The 13,702-nt window shown below is 34.6% G+C and overlaps 1 protein-coding gene across 2 annotated transcripts; it reads right to left on the bottom strand.

Annotated features, from left to right (window-relative positions):
- Window positions 1-9,848: 9,848 nt before the first annotated feature.
- LOC132266809 (heat shock 22 kDa protein, mitochondrial-like) lies at window positions 9,849-12,095 on the bottom strand. 2 transcript variants are annotated; one of them, XM_059767789.1, is made up of 2 exons: window positions 11,396-12,095; window positions 9,849-10,168 (listed from the first exon to the last, which is right to left on the bottom strand). In XM_059767789.1, exons 1-2 carry the CDS (start codon window positions 11,720-11,722, stop codon window positions 10,034-10,036), a joined length of 462 nt encoding a protein of 153 aa, XP_059623772.1. In that variant the 5' UTR covers window positions 11,723-12,095; the 3' UTR covers window positions 9,849-10,033. The 2 variants fall into 2 exon arrangements, with proteins under 2 accessions (XP_059623772.1, XP_059623773.1); XM_059767790.1 differs by having other exon boundaries at window positions 11,452-12,087.
- Window positions 12,096-13,702: the final 1,607 nt, after the last annotated feature.

Raw genomic sequence — 13,702 nt, 5'->3', positions numbered from 1 at the left:
ACGACAAATCTCTGAGATATTTTGGGATATTTTGGAAAAAAGACAAAAGTGATAGGTGAGGATAAGATCAAGAAAGTTTGATCGATCGAAAGAATGGTGAGATCGATCGAAGATAAAAATTCTTGAGGATAAGGACAAAGGGTTTGATCCATCTTGAAGAGGCTGATCGATCACTGTGAGATCGATCGAAGATTGGTCAGATCGATCAAAGCTTGCTATTTTCCACCACTTTGCATCTTTTTGCTCCTTTCTTCCATTCAGCTTGAGATAGCTTCTTTTAAGCTCTAATTTGGCTTAATTGACTTATTTTGGGTCTAAGACGGGAAAATAAGATAGATAAGGGTTCTAGAATACTCAAGCTTAAGGGGTTTAAATGCGCACTTTTCAGTGCTCATTAGAAAATATCTTCAAAAAATATTTTCTTAAAACCCCTGAAATAAAATATCTCCAAAAGATATTTATGAAAAACACCCCAAGAAAAGAAAATATTTCTGAAGAACTATGCATCCATACTCCTATGGACACCGAGAACAACCAGAGTACTTTTCTACAAAAGTAAAGATACTTATTTCATAGAAACCACTTAGGATGAAGGTACGTTAAGTCAAAAACCAACTCTGAGCGTGAAAAGTGAGGTTGTGCCAAAAAGTGACAACGAGGAAAAAGACGAAAAGTGAATAGTGTCCAAAAAGTGAAAATGTGGAAATGACTCGGTTCTTAAAGGAAGTTGTCAATCCAAATGAAAGAGTCTCGGAAACCATTTCCAAGCACTCGAGATGACACCCACTGACAAGAAACAGAGCTCAGAAAAGAAAATTAAACAAAAAAAATTTATCCGTAAAATTTGAGAAAAAGGAAAGGGAGAAAAATGACCGGGTCATTACAATTTTAATCAATTATTTGGTCTTAAATAAATTTGTTCAGATTGTGGAGGAGTACAATTATTTGAGATGCATGTTAATTTTTATGAAATAAATTAAATGTATGCTACTTAGAGTTGTTATATTTTTGCTCAATTAAATACAAATGAATATTTGTATGATTTATATCATGTTATGTATGGATTTATTTGATGTGATATTATAAGTGTAGCATCATTTATGGATTGTATGCATTATATGCACCAGTATGGGATGATGGCATATTAGGGACGGATTAACTAAAAATGTTAAGTCCTACCTATTCATTATAACGGAATGGATTAACTAAAATGTTAAATCCTACATATTTTCACGTCAAGTCAACTGAATCAATCGGATGACATACCGGATATTTTTTTTATGTTTTGATAGGACGGATTATAGATATATATAGTTATATGCCATGATATGAGCTTGAGTCTCAGGGTCATAGTTAAGGTGCGTATATTGCCAGGGATGTGTAGCTAGATATAGTGTAGTTGTGTACCCTGGTAGGTCTAGGTATTTTTGCCCACTATATGTGTGTTTTGCATGTTACCTACTATTCAGGTCAAGACAACCTTATAATCTAGTGAGGTTCCTTTAGTGTGTATCTATATATATACGGACTATTTAGTTATTGTTGGATTGACTAGGATGTATATGAGTTCTGAGTCTCTGTTTAGGATGTAGTAGATTAGAACTTGTTTGTGGACCTAACCTACCACTATTTTTCAGATGTTCGTTAGTTCCAAGCTTAGGGATTGTTCGTGCTGAGCAAAGATGATTTATTCACTCCTCTGTCTTAATGTATAATTTTCTTATTATTGTTTTAGTCAGATATTATTTTATTTTAGTTAAATTTTGGATTATGGGTCCATATGATGGATTTTTAAGTTGTAATTTTAATTAATTACTGGTATCCGAAGATTTTGTTATTAGAGGTTTATTATTGGATTAATTATTTAAGGATTTTATTATTTTAGTTTCTTTCAGCTTTATTCTTTATTCTTATTTCATTTTATATTCTGTGTTCATTTAAATACTTTAATTGTTTGATATTCCCTCGGGTTTGGGCTTGGGCTTGATCAACCCATGTCTCGAAGTCGAGGGGTATCACAGTTGGTATCAGAGCACTCCAGGTTCAAGTGTCTCTAGGGATCTATTGTTATTTGACTTTCGCATAACGTATTCTTTTGTGTAGAGCCTACGTTTAGGATTCATTGTATTCCTTTATAGTCTGCCTAAATCATTCTGACGTCTATCTTTCTCTGTTAACAGAATGGTTAACACTAAAAGAAGACGAGACAATTAGAGAAACAGGCAATGAAGGGGAGCAGCACGTAGGCAGCAGAATCTCCTACAACATCAGCAAGTTACAGAAGCGTAACCACTGCCAAGGTTTCAAGAGGAGAGTGATTAGTTGCATATCGAGCAAGAGGAAATACAGTAGACTCAGGAATCTCAGGATCGGGGCCACACTTAGGGCAGGAATCCAGAGTATTATCCTCAGTTAGTTTACATCATTACTTAGGCTAGAGCACCAAGCGTAGCAACTGCAGTTCAAAATCAGCCGCATATTCAACAGACACTAGTAGCATCACCAGTGGTTCAAACTATATTTAACGGTCATTGTTATAAGTGTGGCGATTTTGGGTATTTAGCCAACCAATGTTCTGGATTAGCTCAGAGACAGCAGAATAGGGGACCACAAGCAGGACAGGGTCAGCCTTAGGCTAACCAATAAAGAAGACTGTTTGGTACTGTCAGGGGTAGTTGCTATACTTGTAGAGAGCTGGGACACACTTCCAGGCAGTGTCCTAAACGAGAAGATGCCGAAGCATCCAAGAAGGAGGCTACCGGAGCTCAAGGATGAATGCTCTTTTAAGAGTGATGCTTATTCCTAATAGCAGTGGAAGTGTTATTAGAAGAATAGTACTGTTTAAATTACGTACATTAGTATTTGATTATCTTTAAAGAATATATGATGATTATTCTTTTGGAAGTTTATGGTTTAAAGAATTTCTTAATAAAGTGAACTGCTGGATTTGGTATCTCTGTTTTGCTTCATGAGAGCAATTTTTTAGTGATATTTGCATAAATGGTTTTATTAAATCATATTGTAAAGTGCATGTTGTGATAATAAAAGAGTATCAAATGGAATGATTGGTATTTGGGTAGGCAAATAAAATTTTTGCTTATAACTGCGTTGTGTTGAGACAGGACGATTACTGATGAGTTTATAAAAGGAACTTATAGGAATCAATTATGTAAGTTTGATTTTAAAGGAAGGGTTCCCAAAAAAAAGCGATTTCCTAAACATGAATAGATTTAATAGTGCATTATGTGCTATATGTTTTTTGCTCTATGGAGTATTCATAAATATTGTTTATAGTTTAATTGGTAACACAAGTATGTGATCAACCACATAGTATTGTTACACCTATAGGTGATACCGCTATTTTACATGAGAGTTATGGGCTGTGACACTAGATATTGGAAGACTTAGGTTTCTAGCCAATCTATTGGTCCTGGACATGCACACTTATGACATGATACTTGGGATGGATTGGTTATCTGACTACCATACCCAAGTTAATTGTTATGATAGGTCTATTATTTTCACTATACCTGGTCAGGATATGTACGTCGTCACTATGCCACATTCTAACAGGGATTCTTGCACGTATTTGTTTTACATTGAGGAGGAGACCAAGGAGGAGGCTACTGTATCATTGGATAATATACCAATTATATAGGCATTTTCGGATGTTTTTCAAGAGATTACAGGGTTGCCACCTAGTTGAGAGACAGACTTTGTGATTGACTTAGCTCCTAGCACTACACTATTGCTAGGGCACCATATAGGATGGCACCAGTGGAAATGCATGAACTGAGGGATCAAATTTAACAATTACTCAGTCAGGGTTTGATTTATAGGAGTACTTCACCCTAGGGAGCGCCAGTTTTGGTTTTGAAGAAGAAGGATGGTTCATTTCGCTTGTATATAGATTACAGGGAGTTGAACAAGGTTACTATTCATAATAAGTATCCTTTATTGAGGATTGATGACATTTTCGATCAATTACAGGGAGCTACTTACTTCTCTAAGATTGATTTGCATTCTGGATATCATTAGCTTCGGGTTAGGAAGCAGGATGTTCTTAAGACAGCGTTTCTCACCAGATATGATTCTTATGAGTTTCGTGTTATGCTTTTTAAATTGACTAATGCACCAACAGTCTTCATGGATTTAATAAACAGAGTCTTTAGGGCTTACTTAGATCAGTTTTTCATCATATTTATTGATGATATTTTGATTTACTCTAAGTCAAAGGACAATCATGCTAGACATCTTCGTATAGTGTTGTAGACGCTTCGTGAACACCAATTGTATGCCAAGTTTGAGAAGTGTAAATTTTGGCAGTGAGAAGTGAAGTTTCTTAGTCACGTGGTGTCAAAAAAGGGGATAGCGGTGGATCCAGCCAAGGTCTCAACAGTGGTAGAGTGATGACAGCCTACTACATCTTCAGAGATTCAAAATTTACCTGGGATTGACAAGATACTATCATAAATTCATTCAGGGTTTTCGAAGATAGTTGGACCACTCACTCATCTGACTAAGAAAGGTGTATGGTTCGTGTAGGATTGACACTGTCAGAAAGCTTTTGATGAGTTAAAGAACAAGTTGACTTCTGCACCTGTTCTGTCTACTTCACAGAGCGAGATAGAGTATCTTGTCTACACAGATGCTTCTTTACAAGATCTTGGGTGTGTTTTGATGCAGGAGGAACGACCAATTTCATATGGATCCCGTAAGTTTAAGCCTCATGAGCTTAATTATCCAACACACAATTTAGAGTTAAAAGTTATGGTCTTTGCCTTACGCATTTGGAGGCATTATCTGTTGGGAAAGTCCTTCAGATTGTTCAGTGATCATAAGAGTCTACAATATTTGTTCACTCAGTAGGAGTTAAATATGAGAAAGCATCGATGGTTAGAGTTTGTGAAAGACTATCATTTCTTTATATAGTACCATCCAAGGAAAGTGAATATGGTGGCAGATGCACTCAGTCGCCAACCTCATATGAGTCTTTCTACATTATTCACTACTGTGTGAAATGCTTTGAAGATGGTTGATGAGTTGTCCGATCCTTTCATGGCTTGCATGGTAGTTACACCTTCTATCATTCACAAGGTTTTGAAGGCACAACTTACGGATCAGCAGTGCATTGATAAAGTTGCAAAGATAGATTCTGGAAAGGTTCCATTTAATCATGTTGGGACAGATCGAGGCTTAAGGTGCAAGGGACATTTAGTGGTACCTTTTGCTGACAAATTGAGGAGGGATATGATGACTGAGACTCACAGATCTGAGTTTGCTATTCATTCAAGAGGAGACAAGATGTATCAGGATATGAAACGGTAGTTTTGGTGGGCAGGTATGAAAAAAAGACATTGCTATCTTTGTTTCCAAGTGTAGTACTTGTCGGATGGTTAAAATTGATCACCAGAGACCGCCAGGTTCTTTACAGCCACTACCTATATCAGAGTGGAAATGGGAGAGCATTTCTATCGATTTTGTGGAGGGATTGCCTAATTTGTTTAAGGATCACAATTTCATTCGAGTCATCGTTGATAGATTGACTAAATTAGCTCATTTCTTGCCTATTCGCACTGATTTACACTTCGAAACAGTTGATGAGACTTTACATTACATATATTGTAAAGTTACATGGCATACCGTTATCTATTATATCGGATAGGGATTCAAGCTTTATGTTAGGATTTTGGAAGAGTTTTCAGCAAGCTTTGGGTATAGAGTTGTAACTTAACATTGCTTATCATCCTCAAACAGATGGACAGACCGAGTGGGTTAATCCGCTAATGGAGGATATGTTTCGTTCTTGTGTCCTTGACTTTAAGGGCCACTCTGATATGAGTATTTGCCATTTGTAGAGTTTGCATATAATAATAGTTTTCAGAAGACTATTGGTATAGCACCGATTGAGGCATTATATAGCCGACCATGTAGATCTCCTGTTTATTGGATGGAGGTTGAAGAGAGTAGATTCTTGGGTCCTGAATTCATTAAGGATACCTCGGAAAAGATAACAATTATTAAGGATCGCATGTGCACTGCCTAGAGTAGGCAAAAGAGTTATGTAGATCGTCGTACTTGTACTTTGAAGTTTCAGGTTGGAGATCAAGTTTTACTCAAAATGTCTCCTATGAAAGGAGTAATGCGTTTTGGAAAGAAAGGAAAGTTGTCACCATGATTTGTAGGTCCTTTTGATTATTACGGATCGAATTGGAGCGGTAACTTATCGCTTAGCACTTCCGGACAACTTAAATCGTGTCCATAACGTGTTTCATGTTTCCATGTTACGGAAATTTTTGCGAGATGAGGATCGTTATCAACATATTGTTGTTGGTGAGATTAAGTTGCAACCGAATGCAACATATGTGGAACCGCCGTGTCGTATTATAGACCGTAGGGATCAAATTCTTCGCAATAAGGTTATACCTTTGGTTTCGTGTCCAGTGGAGCAAACATAATGAGGCTGAATCTACTTGAGAATAGAAGGATGTCATTAGCTCCACATTTTCAGAAATAATGGAAGAAGGTAAGGGCGAATTCCAAGAACGAAATTCCTTTTGTTAGGGGGGAAGAATGTAATACCCCTAATTTTAAAAGGATAGTCTCGATATTATTTTTAATATTTTAATTACATTTTATTTATTTACTTGATTATTTGGCTATTTGATTATGTGTTTAATTGAGTTTGTTAATTAAATATTTTATTTGTTTAAATGTTTTATTTGACATAACTGATTAATTGAAGGTTTATGCTTGAATGTTATTTGAATTAGTTGATTTAATTGATATGTTTTGTTTATTTGTAATTAATTGTAGATTAAATAATTAAATGTTTATTTTGTTTTATTTTATTTTATTTTATGGATATGGTTAGTAGTAATGGACCAACCAATTGGGTCACATGAACTACTTGGATAGAAGGTTTAATGGGTAAAGATAATTACCCATAGGTAGTTTTATATATATATATATATATATATATATATATATATATATATATATAAATTAATTTAATAATTAATATTATTGTAACTTAGTATTAATAACCTAATGTATATATTATATTTGTATAATGAGGATATATATAGATTATATACGTAACATATTTTTAGATACACATGGATAGTTATATATATATAGATATACATATATATATATAAGGAAAATAATTTATTAATTAATATTATTATAACTTAGTATTAATAATCTGATGTATATATTTTTATATTTGTATAATAAGGATATACATAGATTATATACGTAACATATTTTTAGTTACCCATGGATAGTTTTATATATATATATCTATATGTATATATATATATAAAAGGAAAGAAATTTATTAATTAATAGTATTGTAACTTAGTATTAATAATCTGATATATATATTTTATATATTTGTGTAATAATGATATACATAGATTATGTACATGATATATTTTTCGTTACCTTTTTAATATTTTAATTTTATTATTTTCTTTTATTAAGTTGACTTGGATTGGAAAAATGATTAGGTTATTTTATTTAACCTATAAATATATAAATATAGGTTAGTAAAAGGGGGTTAGAAATCAAAATCCTTAAGGCAAGTTCTTTCCTTCTATTTTCCTTTGATTAAAATTATATACATGCTAGATTAGTTCCAGGATTATTTAATTAACTTAATTGAACCTAATTGCATGATTAAAACTGAAATTAAAGTATACATAATTAATATAATGGGTTTTGTATACTATGTGTGTATATATATTGTTTAAATTTGTTTTAATGGTTTTTAAATTGTTAAATTAGATTTATGAAGGATTGTAAAAGTATGATTAAAAGTTATTGGCTAAATATGGAATTTAATTAATTGGAAAGGTTAAATTAATTCAATATGATAGGATTAAATTATTTTAATCAATTATTTGGTCTTAAATAAATTTGATTTAAAGGTTTGGTTTTGAAATGCATGTTAATCTTTATGAGATAAATTAAATGCATGCTACTTAGAGTTGTTATATTTTTGCTCAATTAAATACAAAGGAATATATGTATAATTTATATCATGATATGTATGGATTTATTTGATGTGATATTATAACTGTAGCATCATTTATGGATTGTATGCATTATATGCACCAGTATGGGATGGTGGCATATTAGGGACAGATTAACTAAAAATGTTAAATCTTACCTATTCATTATAACAGAATAGATTAACTAAAATATTAAATCCTACATATTTTCATGTCAGGTCAACTGATCAGTTGGATGATATACCGGATATTTATTTTATGTTTGGATATGACGGATTATAAATATATATAGTTATATGCTATGATATGAACTTGAATCTCAGGATCATGGTTAGGGTATGTATATTGGCAGGAATGTGTAGCTAGATATAGTGTAGTTGTGTACCCTGGTAGGTCTAGGTACTCATGCCCACTATATGTGCGTTTTGCATGTTGCCTACTATTCAGGTTGAGACAACCCTATAGTCTAGTGAGGTTCCTTTAGTGTGTATCTATATATATACGAACTATTTAGTTATTGTTAGATCGACTAGGATGTATATGAGTTCTGAGTCTCTATTTGGGACATAGTAGATTATAATTTGTTTGTGGGTCTGAGCCACCATTATTTTTCTGGTGTTCGTCAGTTCCAGGCTTAGGGATTATTCGTGTTAAGTAGAGACGATCTATTCACTCCTCCGTCTTAACATATGATTTCCTTATTATTGTTTTAGTAAGATATTATTTTATTTCAGTTGGATTTTGGATTAAGGGTCCACATAATGGATTTCCAAGTTGTAATTTTAATTAATTACTGGTATCAGAGAATTTTTTTATTAGAGGTTTATTATTGGATTAATTATTCAAGGATTTTATTATTTTATTTTATTTTAACTTTATTCTTTATTCTTAAATCTATTTTGTATTCTATGCTTGTTAAATACTTTAATTGTTTGATATTCTCTCGGGTTTGGGCTTGGGCCTGACCAACTCATGTCTCGGAGTCGAGGAGTATCACACCCTCAAACATTACTGGCATTAGCTTCACAAATCCTGAAATCAACTTGAGACGTTTATGCGCTTCCGTCTCCTCTGTTTGAACTACCGGTTGCGGTATCGGCTGCGGAAGAGAAACAATCGTAACTCTCAAAGCATTCTACAACAAACGATTCAGTGCCAGTTTAGCCGAACCTTCACCCTCTTCAATGGCGTCTCAACATCATCCCTTCTAGTGGAGACACCTCTTAGGGGAATCAAGTCCCTAAAAAGTATATCCTCTTTAACGGGCTCCGCTGGATTGGAGTTAGAGCTTTCACCAACATCACCCTTTGTCGACCTAAGGCTAACTCCCCTTGCTTCCTTTCGCGGTGGCATTGTGCTAAAAAAACTAGAAAACAGTTCAACAACAATGACACTAAGGTCCAACTATGAACGACTCAATACAAAATGATACTATACTAACACTTAACATGTAAGGCTATACAATAAGCATATTGGCATAAACACATAAGCAAGTAAGCAAGTAAGTAGTTAAGCAAGCTTTTCAAATAACAAAACACTTTAGGAAATAGCCATAAAGATATACAAATAACTTCCCACACAACCCTACGCAGGCCTTTACCTGTCGTCCTAAGGGTTTTCGAACCATCGCTCTGATACCAAATTTGTAACGACTCAAAAAAACACCAAAATAATAATAATAATAATAATAATAATATATAGAATTTTGGCATAACTCCGCAGAAAAAGTCCTTCTACAACCTGTTGAAATACATAAAAATGTAATGACCTCACTTGGTCTTAAAACTAATCTATTCTGTCACAACACACAATGCAAATAATATACCATATTCCCAAAATAATCACATACATATAAAAAGGTCCTGTTCCTCTATTACATCCAAATAAGGAATCACTAGTTCACTACCTAGTTTCATAATCCTTTATGAGGAGCGTATTTTAATTATATCAGTTACAGTCCATGAAATATAACTAAAATTTAAAAATCCATAACTTACAACATTATATTAATTAAATTAAAGTTTCACAAAATAGTTAAGATTACATTTATAGAATATTAAAGTTCTAATACAAAAGATAGCAAAATAAGTAGATCTCCAATCTCGTCTAAACTTGTGGTGGATCATCGTCCGCCACCTCTTTGCCGTGACCTGAAAATATTAATATAAAGGGGTGAGCAAATTGCTCAGTAGGTAGTGCCTAAGACACACCTCTTGTTACCCCGTGAATCCAAACAGTGAATATGAATAAGGGAAAGCGGGATCATATCATGCAGAGAAAAAATAGAACACAATTTCAAGGTCATAAATAAACAATGTCATACTATGGAATGCAATGCCATGTTATGTCACTCCCCATTTAAAAATCCCTTCCATTCATCACTATTCAAACCGTTAATATAACCCGTCCCATGGCAACTCCATGGCGGCACAAGAAAATGATTGGCTACTATCCTTGACTCATGGCAACTCCATGGCGTCATTTGGGGCCCAAATAACTCAACCACGCTAGGGCGGTCTCTTTAATTCCCTCTAGATCACATTAACACCACGGACCCTAGGCAACTCCTAGGCTACCGAGTTTTCGCAAACTATTTTATCAAAACTTTTTCCCAAAAATCTCTTTTTCTTTCATTTCAAACCAACTTTCCCATTTCATTGCCTAATGTCATGCATGAATGTCTCATATATTTCAATGTCGTGCAATTAGAGAAATTCATGCTCACCAAGTTAATATTCAACAATATACATGCTTTGCAACAAAAGAAAAATTCTAAAATATATTTCATGTTTTCTAATCACAAAATTTAGCACTAAAGACACAATGGGCATAAATTCTCATCAATTAAGCATGTTTCACCTTCAAATACCAAATAACACACAATCACATATTTCATATATAACATTTAAGCAACTTTACAAGGAATTTATACAAATTGAGCATGCTAAAACACAAATTAAGGAGAATAATTTACAAAAATCAAAGAAAATGTGAATTAGAAACCCCTATCTCACTTAGATGCAAAAACTCCCAAAATGAACCCAAAATTCGAAATTCAAGGGCTGGGCAAAATGGTGAATTGCTCCTATAAAGTGAAGATCACAACGAACTCTTCGATTTGCCGCAAATAACACTAACAAATTCTTAAAATTGAGAGAGTAAGCAAGGATTGAAATTCACGAAGAAAGAAAGAAAAATAAGAAAAGAGCGAAAGAGAAAGCTTTACGGGAGGGAGAGAAAAATGAGGCCAAATATGGCCTCTTGGTTACTAAATCAAATAAGTGGTGGGTCCCACCACTTAAAAAAAATCTCTTGCCTTTTTACAATATATATATATATATATATATATATATATAATAACAAAACATAAACATTACATTGAGAACACCGTTCCTCATCTGAGCCTCGATCTGGTCCATCTTATAGTACTCACCTTCTGGAATTGTGATTGACCCAAAGTACTTCCTCAAACCTTCCTCTTTATCGTCGATGTCTTCATCGAAAACAGGTCCATCAAAACCGTCTTCCACTTCTTCAGCTTTGATGTGGAGAAAGTGGGTTTCAGCCCAAACCCTCAAATCGTCCTTGGAAATACCAGGCAAATCCACCGTTGCCATAAACGAGTCCTCTCTGTCTTTCACCACATAAGGGACCAACCTTCCTCTGGCTATGAATGGGTTCTTCAATGGACAATCTGTACTCATTCAAATTCAAAATTATTTACATACAACAAGTCTAACCGTTTGTTGATTCGGGTTCCTAGAAAACCATTGTTTTCTCTCTTAACAATTACTGCAATTTTCTCTTCCTCCAAGGACCATCTCTCCTTTGAATTTGTGATGAGCTTGAAGTTGAAGAGAAGGTTGGTTATAAGACGGATTCCACTGAATTGTTCAACATCCCATGGCCCACTTCGGAACTTCTTTGATAGAACCATAAGTTAAAAAAATAAAAAATAAAAAGAAAATAAAATAGATAAAAAAGTCATTTTATATTACCTGTATTTATAATTATTAATTTATTTAATTGAAGTAGAAGTATTATTGTCATTTTATACTTAACCCTCTAAAATTTGAAGTGATTCTGGCTTATTTGACAATGATTTAGACAAATTGTGTATACATATATGTGTGTGTGTGTGTGTGTGTTTGTCGGACTCCAGATTCAATTATTGTACACTAGTCTGAATTTATGTTGATGAAGTATAACACATGGAACGCTTGCCTGCCACAAGTCTGACTTAGAGGGTTCTCACAGAAATGATCAAAGAAACACTAACATACTATTATTAGTGGCTGTCAAAATATATCTTATATGGACTTTTACTGAATTGTGGCCAAATTAAAAATATATGGGAAGTCTAGGCTTAGAAGAATATGTTTTTTTTGGTATGTTCAAAGAGTGGAAGGTCAGAAATGCAGAAGAAACCGAGAAGAGCAAATTGTTAACAAGATAATGACAACTGCTACGATGAACTAGTCGCGCCAAGGTATTTTAGTACCTATATATAAAAAATAGAAAGAACTTACAAAGCTGTAATAATTACCATGGTATTAAATTAATGAGCCACGCTATGAAATTTTGGGAGAGTAATTAAACAACACCTCAGACAAGAGATGAGAGCGTCTCATGCCGAATAGGTCAATGATGCAGGATATTTACTTATAGATTAAGGACATGAATGGAAAGATACAGAGAGAAAAGAGATCTCCATATGATTTCTATTGACTTGGAGAAAGCGTGTAATATATAGGATACCTAGAGACCTAAACTGCAGAATTCTAGAAAAGAAAGAAGTCACAAAAGAATACATTGACATAATAAAATATAGGGTAAAGTGCAAAAAAACCCCTTCAATTATTGGCCATGTGCAATTAACCCCCCTGAATTACAATTTGCCCCCTTGAACTATTGAATTTGGTGCAATTGACCCCCAATGTGACATCTCCGGCCAATTGGTGTAAACGAAAATAGTAAAAGACAATTTTACCCTTATAAAAGAAACCTTATGACCATGGTGACATGGAGGGGAGCTTCAATCAATGACAGACATACCCACGCTGAACCGTGCCATGCAGCTTCTCCGGCGACGGCAACCCATTTCATTAACTGAGTCGTATATGCGCTATGGGTCGAGCACCTTAATCACGAAGCTTCAACGGCATCAATGGTGGTCGCGAGACAAGAACGACAACTGGTGTGATTCAGTGCTTGCCGGTTTCTAAAATCAATTCAACCTCTCCGCCGGGAACTCCCAGTCGTCCCAACACGGCTTCTGGGCAGGAGCATTCAAGACGTTCGAAAAGCCAACAAGCGGTTTCGCCTTTTCCTCACGATCTCTGTTGTGATGGTGCAAACAAAGGTCCTGCAATTGATTCCACCTGATTAAGAAAAATTATTCAATCAAATATGCGACAAAATGGGTTCATTCGGCGATAGAGCCACTGGTTATTCTTGTGGCAGTGAAGCAGAAGCTGAAGCAGAAGAGGTGGCAGTGGCTGCAGGTTTTGATCTACACTGTGAGACAACCACCACCACGAACACCAAATCCAAACCCCAAATTGAAAGCCAAGAACGCACAACACGACCACCGGTCTTGATTTGCAGGTGGTTACCAAATCGTCCTCAATAAATCGATCTACTGCAGTGGTGGCCACTGTCGTTCCATCCCGCCAAGCCGCGCC

This window comes from Cornus florida, unplaced genomic scaffold (genome assembly GCF_030987335.1).
Source record: "Cornus florida cultivar Cherokee Brave unplaced genomic scaffold, ASM3098733v1 CherokeeBrave_3.0.0_Hap2_Chr07, whole genome shotgun sequence".
In the NCBI taxonomy this organism is placed as follows: domain Eukaryota; kingdom Viridiplantae; phylum Streptophyta; class Magnoliopsida; order Cornales; family Cornaceae; genus Cornus; species Cornus florida.
This window is presented reverse-complemented; position numbering and strand designations above follow the sequence as displayed.